Genomic DNA, 15,487 nt, shown 5'->3' with positions numbered 1-15,487 from the left:
ATGATGCATGTACTGCAGTAGACCGTGGGGCCAATTCAGGTGTTTTCCATGCACTCAGTAATTACAGCTCTCTCCTTAAGTCCACTATTGTCACACACACACACAAATCATATTGTATCAGCAAAATGAGATTTAGTGCTGTACACTACAGCTGTCTCTTGAAAAGCAATGATGAAGCAAAACAAACTGTGCTAAGTTTGAGATTCTTTCCAGAGATAATATATTAAGTTTACTTTGGTGGCAACCAGATCTAGAGACATGTTTTCTATCCAGATTGTTACCTTCTTCTTCCACATTGCAATACCATCTTTTACCTGTGGCATTACCTCCTGATCAACTTTGATTAGTGAAAAAAAAAAAGAGCAGGTAGTCAAAATAGCAGCAGAAAAAAACAGGACACGATTGCTAGAAACATCTTCAATTAAGTGAATTCTTCTTCCCAAAGACTTTCCTGAAAATAACAAAGGTATTTGTGTCCTAACTGAATGATAGCATGCCAAAGTCCCTCTGAACTCCAGCTTCTATTAAAGTTCTTCTTGCAACTCAACTCACTGGGTCCCAAAACGGGCCATAATGTGTTTTAGAATGGCTGTTAATGAACCATTTCAAATGAATACGGGATACTGCAGGAATTACATGCTGTGTAATTGATCTAAAGAACAGATTAGGACTGGTGCTATTTCATTAAATCTTATTAGCTCTGGCTTAAGTACTTAAAATTGCAGCTGTCCCGTGTCTGATAGATTACACCCCTTGTCACGCGGTAAGTGAGGTTTTCATCTGCCACACCGCGGTTTTCTAGAAGGGAGTAAGCTGATGAAATGAAAATACAAACAAAGGACTACACAGGCCTGATCATCAGACACGCCCAGCCCCAAATTATTCATTAATGTGAGATAGGTACCTCAACTCTTTCAGAATATGTACAAAGACTTGTTGTTTGTTTCTCTATTTTTGTCTTAGATCATTTCTCTGCAAGCAGAGTTCAGCATTTTGCATGTGGAACTCTTCACAGTTATCACGCATCGTGGATGAGCACAATACATATCTTTCATATAATCACTGGGAAATCCACTGGGTCCTGCAACAATACCATTTTTTAGCCCCTCTTCCTGATTTTTGCTTTCCACTGGAGGTTAGCATCCCTCGGGAAGTAGGGAGCCAACACAGCTAGGGGACAGTTTTGGTGGAGGAACAAACGTCTTTAATCAAACCAAGAATAAATTCAGCTTGGGAAATAATTTGTTTCTCTGAAAGGAGAAAGGGCTTTCCTGCCACACCCCGGACTCCAGTTTTATTAACTACTACCTAATAGCTGTTTATGAAATAATAACTAATTTTTAAGGATCTTGACATGCTTACAAAAGTATTTTTTTTACTGGCTTGCCTTTGAGAGCAGTGTGCCAGACTTGACAGTCTTTCTTACCTTGTGTTCTTGTGTCCTAGGACCAAGTAATTAACTCCATCATCTCCTAAAAATAGCAATTGACGTTTTAGATCTGAATTTTCTCCACAAGGCCTATTACACTACATTAAATACTTTCCAAAACATCTGGACTGCTTCACTGTGGGAAACAAGACTGAAAATTTGAAACAACATTAAGTAGGACTCCAGATTATACTAATGGGTGAAATACTGACAAGAGACTCACAGACTTTGGTTAAAACAGATATTTCTCCAGGCTTTTATTACTATTATTCCTTTTATGAGAGAATACTTAAGACTCTCTCAGATGCAGAGTTTCTATGTTAATACCTCAGCCAAAGCTGTGGTTCACACAGATAAAGACTAAAGTAAAAATAACCCAACAGATGTGTTTTTTAAACACGAGAAATTGTTTCGGTAAATTATAAAAAAAAGGCAATCACAGAAAATACCAACTCTACCTTTAAGAGTTAGCTGAATTCTTTTACATTATCCTCTAAGTTTCAGAGCCATTTATCTACCACAAAAAATTGTTTTCCTTCTTATGCTGAAAATCTAGCTCTTGCAAGCCTTCTGCAGGCTGTGGCCTCTGCAATCAAAGTTTACCAGGACTGACCATCCTCAGTTAGACGGTATGGCCACATCCAAATGCTTTGCACTGGGCACTAAAGATATGTGGCAGCAAAATTCCAAGTCCACATTCATTAGAGTGGTGTCATAGCGAAGGGTTGTCATGCTTCCTTGAATTCTTTACCAGTAAACACAGATCTGTCAGGTGTTCTCAGCTTCAAAGCTCTTAAACAAATACAACATTCCTTTTAGGACAGTAAATCTAAAGCCTGGCATTTCTCCAAATACTCAGCCTTCCTTTTTCATTTACATAGGATTTGAAAGGCTTTCTGCCCCATTGCTAATCATGGATCAACTGTAGACTAGCAATTCAAGACAAGGAAGAAAACAAAGGCAAAAAAAAGCACACATGTGACGTTTGCTTCTGTTCAGTACAGTATCTTTATGCTCTAATAGGTAGGTATTTAGAAGTCACACTGATATACAATTACTTTCAACTTCCAGCCATCTATATATAAAATAGTTAGCACTTACTCACTGGAAAGGCTACAAATGGTGTGAATGATGTTACTACCCAAAAAACTCACCTTGTAAAACAGCTTTTCCCTCCTTTCGCCTTCTCACTTCCCTCCCACGGTCAAATATTTTAAGGAGCAAAACTCCATCAGAGTAAACAAAAGAAGAATACAGCTTTCATACAATTAAAGAGAAATTGTATCTAGAGAGAAGATGAAAATCACTCACAAATGGATCTCCCATACAAAGCACTCAAAACCTTTTCCATGGATGGTAAGTATCCTTTTCAATTGTCTAACAGGTTAACATAAGGATGTTAAATGCAGGGCAGCTGTTCCCAATTTATATTTAGCCTGCAGCTTACTACCTCTTTAAGACTGGTGGGAAGGCCTGAATACCAAGTTTGTCCACGATTTTTTACTCTATTGCTTGATTTATTAAAGATACAACCTCTCCCCACAGGTCTTAGAATCACAGAATCACCAGGTTGGAAAGGACCCACTGGATCATCGAGTCCAAACTTTCCTAACACTCCCTTAAACCATGCCAGACCAATGCAGAATTTCAAGCATTTCTATATTCAGAATCTCATCTTGAATGACTCTTTTGTATATATTCATGCATAACCCGATCCACGTGACATAAATAAAGACCATCAATTAGCCACCAATAAACTCCAGGAGAATAGGTTTTGTATTACATTTTGCACAGACTGTTTCAAAAATAAAGCTGGGACAAAATATAGTGATATACTTTCTAGATAACAACCACAAGATGACAAGAACTGATGGATTTTGCGTGTTAAAATTAAATACTTTATTACATATCATGCCCTTTAAAAATTAACTTTGCTTCCATTCTATTCTGTTCAGCATGCCTTGAAATAAGAATGGCAAAACCTCTTCAAGAAACAGGTCACCAAGCTTCATGGCACCGCAGTGTCTGCAACCACCTATTTTTCTGGCTCAGTAAAACAAAACTTTTTTTGTAAAAAACCCTATAAAATATTTAACAGTGAAGTTATCAGATGCCATCTCTGTCTCTCCTTCGCTATGACTGAACCTTCTGTAATGAAAAAGCTGTCTACCATGGACCCACATCCAAAGCCTGCCGACGCCGACAGTGGTCATCAACTTTGCCAGCCTTTTGGATACAGCCTTGTCATCGTTCTGGCCGTCTGTGTGCAGGTACCGCGTGAACCACTGGATACAGTATTAAATTCAGGTTCACAAAGATGCTGCCAATGGGTGAACTACAGTGAAATATTTATATCTCAGAGTAACAGTATTTATCTATGTTGCCTAGTTCTTGCTGTAATTTGCCTTCTTATCACTAGGTTTTGGGGTTTTTTTTTTTCAAATACTGAAAAGACCTTGTTGGTTTGTTCAGGACATTTGTCTAGACAGTGCTCACGAAGCGTATTGGCTCACATTTGACGTTTTCACAGGACAGGTAACAAAATGGAAGATTCAAGCTGTTAAAATTTCACAGATGGCACCTAAGTCAGTCAACTTATTTTCAGAAGTAATAAGTATCCAGTTTCCAGGCAGTTGCCGGAACAACTCACCAGTGCACCTGCACGCACAGCACTGCAGGGTGGGAGCCTTGCACTTTGTGTATTCAGGGTTTCTGGGCCAACCAAGGCTTCCAAAAATTCATCTGCCTGCCTGGAAAGAGTGAAATTCACCAGTGCTATACTGTGATGCCTTTACAGCCAAGAAATGTAAAATGTGGTAATATAACGGAGCATGTGGCTATTTTACCTATTCAACATTTACCTGTGTCTAACTATAAGAGGTCTCTAAAATGCTGCTTTTTAGCAGCTTGAAGGTTGAGAACCACCTGTAAACATTTGTGAATAGTCCCTTTCTAGAAACAGAGACTCCTAAACAATCAACCTTGAAAATTATCATATATTATATTATATTTCCAGTGTTATTTACAGATCTTCTTGTTTAGTACAATGAACCAGACATGCTGAAAAGGTAGGATTTTTCCAGTCCCCTTTTATACGAAGTACAATAAAAAAGGCACATGATTATTCACCATAGGAGTTGTGCACCAGTCCATAACTTAAAGCTAAAAAGCTACCCATCAGAGAACTCTCTTTACGAGGCAGTATTGGGATCTCTCCTTTGAACTCATGATAGAAATGCCTGTCTATTAGTTCCTCTGGCAGAGCCTAAGGAATCCACTTGTCTGTTGTGTTCTGATCTTCCCAAAATTTCCAAATCAACAGAAAACTCTTGTTAAGCTTCCCAGGTCATCTTCTGGAGCAAGGAAGAGTCAAGTAGGGCATATATTTGCCTGCTTTCCTTTTCCTTCTTTTTTCTTTTGAATGCCCAGCTGTGGAGGACTCTTGAAAGCCAAGTCCTGTTCAAACTAATTTGCTTTAAGACAAATACCTTGCAAGATATGGCACACTGAGCAATGAACAACGAGAGGATCGGCAGCTTCTCAGCCCCAGCAGTCAATGCCGGCCATGTTTTATCCAGTTCCTAATCATCCATTTTTGCCCCGAGCACCTTTGTACAACTAATCTGAGCCCAAAATTTGCATCCTTTGACATTTCCACTTCTAGACAACGGCCAGTGTCTCTGCTGATGATTGGACCATTCTAAGAAAAAAAAGAAGGGGGGAAGAAAAAAAAATAGAAGGGTTAGAAGGAGGAACAGACAGGTGAAAAGTCTAGAAGGAAAATAGTGCTAGATCTGTAAATCCCTAGAAAGCCTGGAAAATTCTATATATATCAAGCGATAAGAGTGCTAGAAATTCCTAGAAGGAGCTACATGAATCATACAAAGCTCCAAAACAATTCCTTGACAATTCCAGATTTAGGAATTGTTAGCAAATTACCCAGAAATCACTAGAAAAACACTAGAGAACCCCTACTCCAAGGTGTAGGAAATGGCAGAAACTACAAGAATACCTTCAAAAATGCTGAAAATTAATTGAAATCTCAAGGTCTAAACATTCCTAGAAAGATGCCAGAAAAATCCCGTAAATATTCTAGAATCAAAAATTGCTAGATATTAAGAAAACCCAAACTTGCAAGCATATTCTTGACCATTACTACAGAAATCCAGACTATTTCAACAAATCACACAAGCGACATGTAGAAAGTATAACTGAAAATTCCTAGTTGTAATATAAGAAAATTCCTGGATAACACGCGACCTATAGAAAACATACCCGACTATTTCCAGAAGGCATAAGGGAAGGATTCCTAGAATAATCCTCTAAAGACCTTGTGTTTCATTAAAAATCCTCTAGAGCAATATTCCGCTCACAATTTCCCCCTGCAAGGCTCCCTGAGCTATTTCGTACCTGTGTGAAATCCCAGAATCTCTGTGCTGGCCTCAGAACATCTTCACACTTCTTCAGAGTTGGCGTCCTGCCCTTCCCATCATCAACGAGGCATTTGGAGTCAGGGAGAAAGGCTGTAGAGCCCAGCGGCCCCAGCTGCAAGACGCCTTCCGAGCTGTAGCGGACAAGCTAGGGAAGAGAGGAAAGGGAAGACTCTGACCACAGCCCCACAGTCCCCAGCAATGGGACACAGCCAACCTGCAGCTGCCTTCGCCGGTGGCTTCTGCCCCGAGTGCTGGTGAGGAGTCCTCTGTCCTGCTCAGCGTTGGGACCTCACCGATCCGGCACACACTGCCTAAGGGCAAAGCCTGGGAAACTCGTTTTACCAACACAGGGTCTCTCATAGGACACAACATTCCCTTCTTTCACACCTTTGCTCCCCACCATTCCCCACCTACTATTTTGCTGGAAAAAGGGCAATCAAGAAAGTGAAGTAATCAGTATGTAAATCATATCCACTCAGCAGGAATTGATTTAAACAAGGACACGATGTCAATTCGCCACACAGTTTGTTCGTAAGAGCTCTGTTAGAGGCTATCGATGGCAACAACTCTAATTAGTTTTTGTAAATAAGTGTTACTGAAAAAAAATCCACCGAGCAGCCAGTATCCAAAAATATGAGAGGGGAAAAAAAATCATGAGGGAAATAACAGCAAATTGGCTAACATATGCTTCAGGCCTACATCGTGCTCTGACATTTTAGTTTTGTGTGAGGCTTAACTGTTCTGCAATTTAGTTCTCCTGCACTGAAGTGGAAGTGAAAAAATGATGTCTTCTAATCTCAGTGTGCTAGAATATATTTTATTACATTAGTATTAGTCCAAGGGAAAATATATAAGGATATAGAGAATATCTGGAGATGTCTCACGTTGATCCAATCTAACTGTTGCGGTAGTGATTTTCTGTAAGCAGAGGGCAGCTGCCCGTTCACCTTCTCACACTGCTATGTTTTGGGCTGGGGGACACTGCTTCTTCAAGCGCTCTGAGCTGGCTGGGACGGCACAACCTCCCACACAGTGTGCGTGGGAAGGGACACAGCCAGTACGGAGCCTACAGACTCCCAGGAGAGCAGTCTGCAGACATAAACCCACACCTCAGAAGCACTGGATGAGGAAAAACTTTTCCTAGGGACACACTGGGGACCTTGGAAAGTTTCTTGCGACCCAAGAAACCACTGAAGAACTGCTGGATGACGGCAGGGCTGAAGAACACAATCTCCATGGAGGAAGGTTGATTTTAAACCCTTTATTCTGCCTCTTCTACACCTGATTTTTCTCTACTACAATTTATTTTAATCTGTATTCTAAGAACCTCAAACCCTTCACGGTGGTTTTAGGATGCTCATTTAGAGGGAAAAGTGGCACTGTCAGCTCAGTCTTTATCACATTGTACTGAGATAACTATGATAGCAACAGAGTCCTCAGTTATACGTTGAAAAAATGAATAACTAATCCCCTTAATTACTGCTACTTCCTAGATAGGGAAGAGCTTCTTGAGAGAGATTTCAAAGCACATTAAAGCAAAAATGCAAGATGTTAATTTGGCAGCAGGCCAATACATCAAATCAGGCATATCTGCTTCTCACTTCTTCTCTGTTTAAATCTGGAGTCATTACACCAGCACCGAGTTTTGCCCTTCTTACGCCAGAAGTAGTCAAGTGCAGCACTCAGGTGCCAAAAGACTGCAAAAGGGAGTGAGCTCCATGGCTCGAATGCTGTGAGACCCGGCGCTGCAGGGTGAAGGGCTGAGCCACCAGAGAAAAGCAATTATCACCCAGGAAATTTACTGCCTGTCTGGTCTTATTGCTGTTATATGGCTGAAAATACTTAACAAGAAAGAGAAAGAAGGTCAGAAGTGTCTGTCATTTATTGGATGCTACTGACCAGTGCAGGAGATACCATTAAGAGTCAATCAAAAAACCTTGAATTAGAGTCTGGCTTTCTACAGCCACCCTTATTAACCTCAGAAGAATCATGCTGTGAATAATCATATGTTGCTGGTGGTAAAAAAAGCACGGTCTACTTGCTCCCAGACCAGATACCCTTTGACAAACTATGTGTTCATTTCCCCACCTGCCACTTCTGTTCAGAGCAACGACATGAAGCGCAGAGTTAAAACAGAGAGTACATCAGAGAAAACAGAGGGATAACCGCAGGAGGATTCTCCTTGGTGTGAACAATGTCAATGTCGAGGCACTGTCTACACACACTAAGTAGAGACACTGTTTTTTTTCTCCTTTCGCTATAGGCATATTTGGGGACATCAGTGAAAGAAGCTCAAGCAAGAAAAATGATTCAAAATATGAACGAACAGCCAACTTGGATGAATTATCATCCTTTTTTCCCCTACATAAAGGGCACGGGTGGTGGTGGGGAACCATCCCACAAACACTTCTTTTCTTTTTCAAAGTAAAACCTGTCTTTGTCTTTCATGCTTCTGTCTCATGAGGGCTCAGCAGAATTCAAATGAACTCCAGGCATGGCTGAAATTTACACTGGCAGGGAAATGTGTTCATCTTTCAGCCTTTATTATACATTTCCAGGTCCCAAAATGCCACCTACCAACCTGGGTGGCTTTGCTTTATGTAGATGATCAGAAACACTGCTTATAATGGGTTGCCTGCTCTGTAGGATAGGATCAATTTTCCCTGTGGTTGAAGATGAGCAGCATTTTCTATACCAATATTAAAACAGTCTATCAATATTCTTTGTCTTTAGAATCTCAATAGCGCGAATTGCATGTGCTCTGCATCACAGTATTTGGGATTTTCCCAATGTGTTTGGGAAAGACATTTTTACAGAAGCCTCTCAAAGCAGAAAGTTCCATTTCTTCTTAGGCCTTAGAAGTGGAGATAAACTAACTCTATTACGAACTATCACCAATATTGAAAGTGGCAGTTGTGTGACAGCTCAAGAGAGTCAGAGATGGCTCAGTGCAGGGAACTGTTACCTATACAATGACAAGACAAATGGAACACCATTGGCTTAATTCTCCTGAATCTGTACTTTCTGCCAAGAGTCCCAACAGTCATAAAAACTCAGGCTTACCTTAAAATAAAATAAAATTCTAAAAAAACACCTGCAAACAATTATCACATTTCAGACCACATGACATAGCAAAGCTTTAGTGCCTGCTTCTGCAAAATTAGGCCAGAACTTAAGGTACAAGAAACTACTATATGATTCGTAAGATCTCCTTGCAAAGACTTTATATCGTAACTTTCTAGAGACAATATAAATTGTGAAAATAAAATAAGCATCAAAAGAAGTTGCTTTCTGCTGCACACTAGAAAGCAGGAGCTGGAATACAGAGTCAATGAAACAGTGAAAATTACATCTGCTGTGTTCAAATTTGATCTTAAGTGCCACTACTGTATCGAAAAAGAAATAACCTCTGAATCTGTATTAGAACCGTGGGCATGACACATCACACCAAAGCCATTCCCAGTGCCAGCCAAAACCAACTGACAAAGTCCCCTTCATTAAGGAATACTGAATCCAATTCATTTGAAAAGAGAAATCCTGGGAAAGTCATGGTGGGCTGAAAGCCTTAGGTATCCCCAGGCTCCTACAGCCAGCTGCAGAACAGAAAAACAATTTTATACCTCACGTGAGGATCAAACTTCACTCATTTTTTCCTCTTTTATCTGAGGAGAGCTGAAGGATGACGCTGAAGCTACATGCTCTTTTAAATACTCCAAAATCTAATCCTGATACTATCTGCTGTACCTAAGATAACACAGAATATTTTTCCCTTCAACGTTTAGAAATCTTAGCAGAATAGAACTGAAGTCAAAGGTTGTTTATCAAAGCCACTGTATCCGATTAAAAAATAGTGAGTGGTGCTGGCTATGGAAGGTGATCCTTCAGGGCATCAATGGGATAAGTAAATGCCAGCATTAAACTGAAGGATTTGGCTTCAGAAAATCCATTCCGGTTATTTTCCAGTCAAGTGGAAAAAAGCATAAAAAAACAACAGGCAATTATTTGTAGAAAAACTGTTACAGAGGTGGCTCCATTAGCTTTCCACACAAAGTTTAATCCCTCTCTCTTGCTCCTGTTTTCCAGCAAAAGGAAATCTTTAATGATCCCTCAGCCCCGCAGATTAACCGAGCTGTAAACTGACACAGAAATTGAAACAGTGAGCTATACAGAATTATGAAACATCTTATCTCCAGAATAATTGTCACTGTAATTCAAACAGATCACAAGACTAAGTTACCAAACCTCCAGATTGTTACAGAATCTTACCCAATGCTTCCTGCAAGTTAAGACAATACCTTTCATTCACTCTGCTCTGAGCAATCGGAGCTGCTACCCCGCGTGCAGCCCTGGAAATCCACAGCTCTACCAAGCAAAATATTAACTATCTGCCCTTAAGCAACAGTTTAAGTAAAGCCTTTCATCTCCTCTCACTCTATCTGTTTGCGTAGCTGCAAGCTTCAGAAAGCTGAATGTCAAGATGTCCCCTCTTTCTGCTTGATCTCAATGCTGAGGGAGTTCTTGCTTTCACAGCTGCAGTCCCTCCTCTTTCTCTTGCTGTGAAAGGGAAGAGAGGAGGGCAGAGGAGGAGGCGGCTGCTCACCAGGGCCTTTCTATCCAAGAATGCCATTTTATTAAGTTCTCCTCCTCTTTCACAAACAATATAATTAGCTCCACGTCACAGCATTCAAGACAGACTCTGAGACAGGGAGTATTTCCACTGAGGTTGTATAAGTGCTCTCAGATAGTTCAAAATCTGTGTCCTATAACTTTCTGAGAAGCTTCCAGAACAACACATTCCACTTTTGAGGGGTGTGCATCTACCCTCCTCCTCCTGCCCCCCCATTTTTACAATTTATTTTACAACAGAAGAGTTTTTGCAGTGCTGCAAAACCAATAAGTTTCACAGGTGATTTTACGAGACAAGCCAGAAGTAGAGACAAGGCAATTCAAGGCCCTCAATATATTCCTTAGTTTCTGAATTTTTTCTAGCTCTGGACTCTTCCCTATCGCTCTCCGAACAGTATTTTCAAACCTATTTTCATTAAAGGAATTGGAATCAAGCTTCAGATCCAATCAACACATATAAAAAGGACACTACTTTTCTGCAAATCAACTTTTGAAACCAGCATAGACTGAGCATCCAAAAAGTAATTTGTCCCTGTTTGAACAAAGAAATTTTAAGGCTGCTCTCATCGCAAGCACGTGATTTATCATAGTAAAAATAATCTTGAGAATATGCAGAGGGTTTTGTTCCTTGGGTAGTAATGGTAGAGCGGTTTTATTTTTCAGAGGTAATGCAGGACAACACCATCCAGAGGTGTGCATTGTGCAAAGGAAACAGAAGGGTAAGACGTAGGAGAAAAAATAATTTTATCACAGATGAGCTGTAGTCTTACTCCTAACTCAGCTTTCTTCAAACACTTGACTGACTTCCATTCTTTCAGTGGAACCATGTATATACTCAAACACTAGAAATTTGCTTGTCAGAGCTGAAGGGTATGAAAACCAAACAAGGTTGTAGCTGAATAGTGAGAGGCTTTCACGCTGATAGGACACACCAAGCGCCAGTGAAAACCCAACTAGTGAAAATGAGTTCCATGTATACACACATTTATGTGCAATAGTCAAGTTCAACTAACCTAAATCTCAACTCAGCAGGGGTATTTTATGCCCCATGCTTGAGATAAAAAATGTCAAAAACTGAAAGCTAAACATAACAAACAACTATGCTCACCTAGCTGATTAGAAGAGAGGCTTTGAAAATGTTTATTTAATATATTAAAAACACTTGCTGTCAACACCTTTCATGCTATGCGCGTGAATAGCCTTGATTAGGGTTTGTGCAGCTGTGGTTCTCATACTGAATTAATTTTGAAAATTGTGACGAGATGATAGAAGTTTTCCAGCTTAATCATTAATTAACTTGGCTGCATTTGAGTGGCTCCAACCCATGGTTGTCTGTGAAATATTCGACTTAGATAATACATCAACCTCTGCTTTCTGCTTGGTGTTTCTTAAAGAATTAAAACTTTTTGGAAATGGAAAGTGTTGCAGGATGATTTGGTATATTAACTTTTGGCTTTCCTGTACTTTGATAGTTCTCACACACAAGGGATATTTTGGATTTTAAGGGATTGGGAAGAGTGATTTTCTATTTCTATGTGTTTATACAGTGCTAGTAACAAAATGGCTCTAGCTGAAGGCTGCAATTTAAAGCCTGAAAGCAGCTTTTCAGGCTTTTCCAGAAAATTCATGTAGACAGGTTACTGAAGACCTGTAGTGGAAGTGAGCCTAAAGAGATTTAACTGGTCACTATGCAACTTAATTTCTCGGGCATTTGTATTGTTATTTACACCTGAGAAGAGCTGCCCAGTGTCTTGTCTAGAGCCAACAATTCAAAAGGCTCATCTACTAGGGAATGTATTTACATCTCACTAAAAGGAAAATGACCTGCTCCTTAATAGAAGAAATTGGTCAGAGCTGGGTGCTGACAGGTGACCTACTTTAGCCACCAAATTTACAGGAGTTAGTTGGAAGAAGCTGGACACGATGTACTTCCTTTAAAAAAAATTCACAGTAACTTATGCCCTCACCTATTTTCTTCTTCTGGAAGTCAAAGCATATGCTGTGAAACTGGAGTCATGGAGGCAAACAAGTAGATTAAGGACTTAAATTGCAAAATAAATTACAATGAGAACCATATATTTAATTTTCTTCCCAACACTAGCATGATGATATGAGATTAGATGTTGCAAAGAGACCTTCTGGAAGGACTTAAATTTGCCACTTTCAGCTTAGAATGAGAATGGAGTAAGAGACTGAACTCTGAGTGCCTGGACATCCCTAATGAGAGACGTCTTGAAAAGCTCATTTACATCTAATTAAGCAGCACTGTTTCGTTACTTTACTCAAAGTCTGTGCCTTCTGCCTCTACAAGGAGAGTGTCAGTCAAGTGTTCCATATGATCCTGCCAAAAGTGGACCTTTTGTCACTAGAAATTACTGTCTATCTCACTTTGCTCTAATAGGGTATGACTCCTCACCAGCTTGCAATTAAGCACAATAAGAAATATTTATATTTTGCGACTCTTGTTATGCCTCCACGGTGATGTATGAGCTCGAACTTCAAATCAGTATATGTACGATTGAACTTCAGATAACTGCTAAGTCCGTGATAAGGTCAGAGTTTATTTATGCATGAGAATCTTCATTAACGTAGTTCTGATTCAGATGGTACTTCAAAAGAAACTAGAACTACATTTCAGAAGAAATTCAAGTCCTGGATTTAAATATCATCCAACTTGTATTTAAAAAAAAAACAAGTAACATCATTATGAGCATGAAAAGAAGAAATGTAATTTTAAAATCTCCAGACATCTGTAAAAAATAATAATATGCACAGGGACTGACAAAAAAGAAATCTCCTATTTTAGAAAAGTATTAAAAGATATTCTTAATTCCCTTTGAAGATGAAGTTAAATATGTGCTTAACTTTTTGCCTGCTTGAGGAATCACATCAGCAACTTGCTAAATCCTTTCTGGATAGGAGCCTATTGGACCATTGAACACTTGACTTAAAGAGGTACTCTTCCTAGAATAAGTTATGTCAAAACAAGAAGAGCTGCTCACTCAAACAAACTGTCTAAATTCATTAATCTTCAGTGGATCTCTCTGTTGTTAAAACAAATTACCATGATTCTTCTGTTTTCCTAACGGGCTTCTTCAAGGTATAGATTCACATCCCGAACTGTAGAAAGGACACCCCAAAATACTGTTGTAAAGTCTTTCCCTTTCCAACTCAGGAATATGCTGCTAAAAGCAGCTCAAGCACACCAATTCACATTTTTATTTTCTTCTGAATATTCTTTAAGTTAAAGGTTTCTCATTGATTATGGGATTTTATCCATTTACCTGAGAGGACATTCCATGGCATGGATAAAGGATTGCTTTGTCATCCTCTTCTGCTCCCTGATCTAAGCAGTAGCCACTAGCTTTGCTGTTACGGACCTATAACCGGATCAGAAAGAAAAGAGTTGTATTAGCGTACTATTCCACTATAGCTTAAGAAGCAACCAGTGTGTAAACCTGTTCTTGTCTGATAAACGCATGCTTATTCTCCAGATACGATAGGATGCCAACAGTGCTCCAGGAAGAGACATTATTCGGACAACCTGCTGGCTTTACAGACCTTGGGTCAAAGTTTTATTCTCAGCAATTACTCAAGGACCAAAACCCCATAAAATTCACTCTCAAAAAGCCAAGCCAAATTTTACTCCAAATTACAATTACATTGTTTAAATGTAAATTCTGACCATATATTTTCAGAATGTGTCTTATACCAAACAGCTAGGAACTACCCAGGATTGAGATGGAATGTGGCACCCTTTTATTTGCTCCTACTTCACACGTAAAACCAAAAAAGCATATGAAACTATTCAATTTGAATTAAGAATGTATTATACAGTTACGTGCACAAGTGATGTAAAGCACATTATTGTGAAAGGATACAGCAGCGATGACCAGCATTGGATATATTCAATATATTTAAAATTTGGGTTCAGAGAAACAACACAGTAAAAAATTCACATGCCTCCCCAGACAACTCTTTGAAAAAACTGGGCTGGAGCTTTTGTGAAATTTTAGGCTTTTTCTTCTCTTCAGGCTAGAAGTATTACATACATTTTTCAGATGGAGAAAAATTTTAGAGGTATCTTAATCAAGAGGTTATTTAGATGAACATTTTGAAACAGTCAACAGGTCAGTTTTGGTTTAGGCTGTGAACAATTTGTCTGGGCACTCCCATAATATAGAAACAGCTGCTGCATGAGCTGTCAGAAAAATCAGTGAATAAACTTTCATATTACAGTGTACAAGCATAACAGGGATTGGGCAAGGGAGCTCACCTACAGTTACATTTCAGGAGGCTTATTTTATGGCTTAAGTACCATAAAGGCTAAAGAAGATGAAGACAGTTTTATGACTTGGCTTTAAAAAAATGTGAATTGAGTCACTAGGAAATATATTTTACTACTGTTTCAATCTGTTTCACATCTATTCAATACATTTATTTTCCTTTAAACTTGCTAAAAGGTAGACATCGTTTCCTCCAGGAAAATAACCAGAAGAGGTTTTTAATAACAAGCTTGATGTTAGTCAGGATGGAGCCTCTATTTTTTTCATTATGGGCATGTAAGACTGAAAGGGAAGTATGCCAGTTTATACTTAGCTAAATATCTTGCATGGCTCCATTTTATTATAAATTTTAATGAATTAGATATTTGCATCTCTAAACTTCCCGTTTGACTCAAGAACCTTCATGCAAACACTCAATAGAAACAAACTTCTTTTTAGAACCCAGCTTGCTAACAGTCTGGTATAATTGACACAATATTGGCAATGCTGCCAATGCTCTTTGCAGTTAACAGCCTTCTCAGAGCTGACAGTTACTAATAGCTTCTGTTGAATTTACTAAATGTCTTTCCTCAGTTGCTGTCAGCGATAGTTATATCAGGATGCAAAGTGATATTATGCAATAAAACTTGCACTTTGTATCAATATCTGATACTTATTTTTATATGAAGTCAATCAAGTTGAACAGAAAGGAAGAACATCCATGTAAGTGGTCT

At 39.2% G+C, this 15,487-nt stretch overlaps 1 protein-coding gene across 2 annotated transcripts in view; it reads right to left on the bottom strand.

Annotated features, from left to right (window-relative positions):
- Window positions 1-2,988: 2,988 nt before the first annotated feature.
- GALNT9 (polypeptide N-acetylgalactosaminyltransferase 9) overlaps window positions 2,989-15,487 on the bottom strand; it is a 157,697-nt gene continuing 145,198 nt past the window's right edge. For both annotated transcript variants that reach the window (XM_009555710.2, XM_054082748.1), the window contains exons 9-11: window positions 13,773-13,868; window positions 5,840-6,007; window positions 2,989-5,129 (exon numbers count right to left, since the gene is read on the bottom strand). In XM_009555710.2, coding sequence (XP_009554005.2) covers window positions 4,983-5,129; window positions 5,840-6,007; window positions 13,773-13,868 — 411 coding nt within the window. In that variant the 3' untranslated portion in view covers window positions 2,989-4,982. The remainder of the gene's footprint in view (window positions 5,130-5,839; window positions 6,008-13,772; window positions 13,869-15,487) is intronic.

This window comes from Cuculus canorus, chromosome 17 (assembly GCF_017976375.1).
Source record: "Cuculus canorus isolate bCucCan1 chromosome 17, bCucCan1.pri, whole genome shotgun sequence".
NCBI classification, from domain to species: Eukaryota; Metazoa; Chordata; class Aves; order Cuculiformes; family Cuculidae; genus Cuculus; species Cuculus canorus.
The sequence above is the reverse complement of the archived record's forward strand: the minus strand, read 5'-3'. Positions and strand labels throughout refer to the sequence as shown.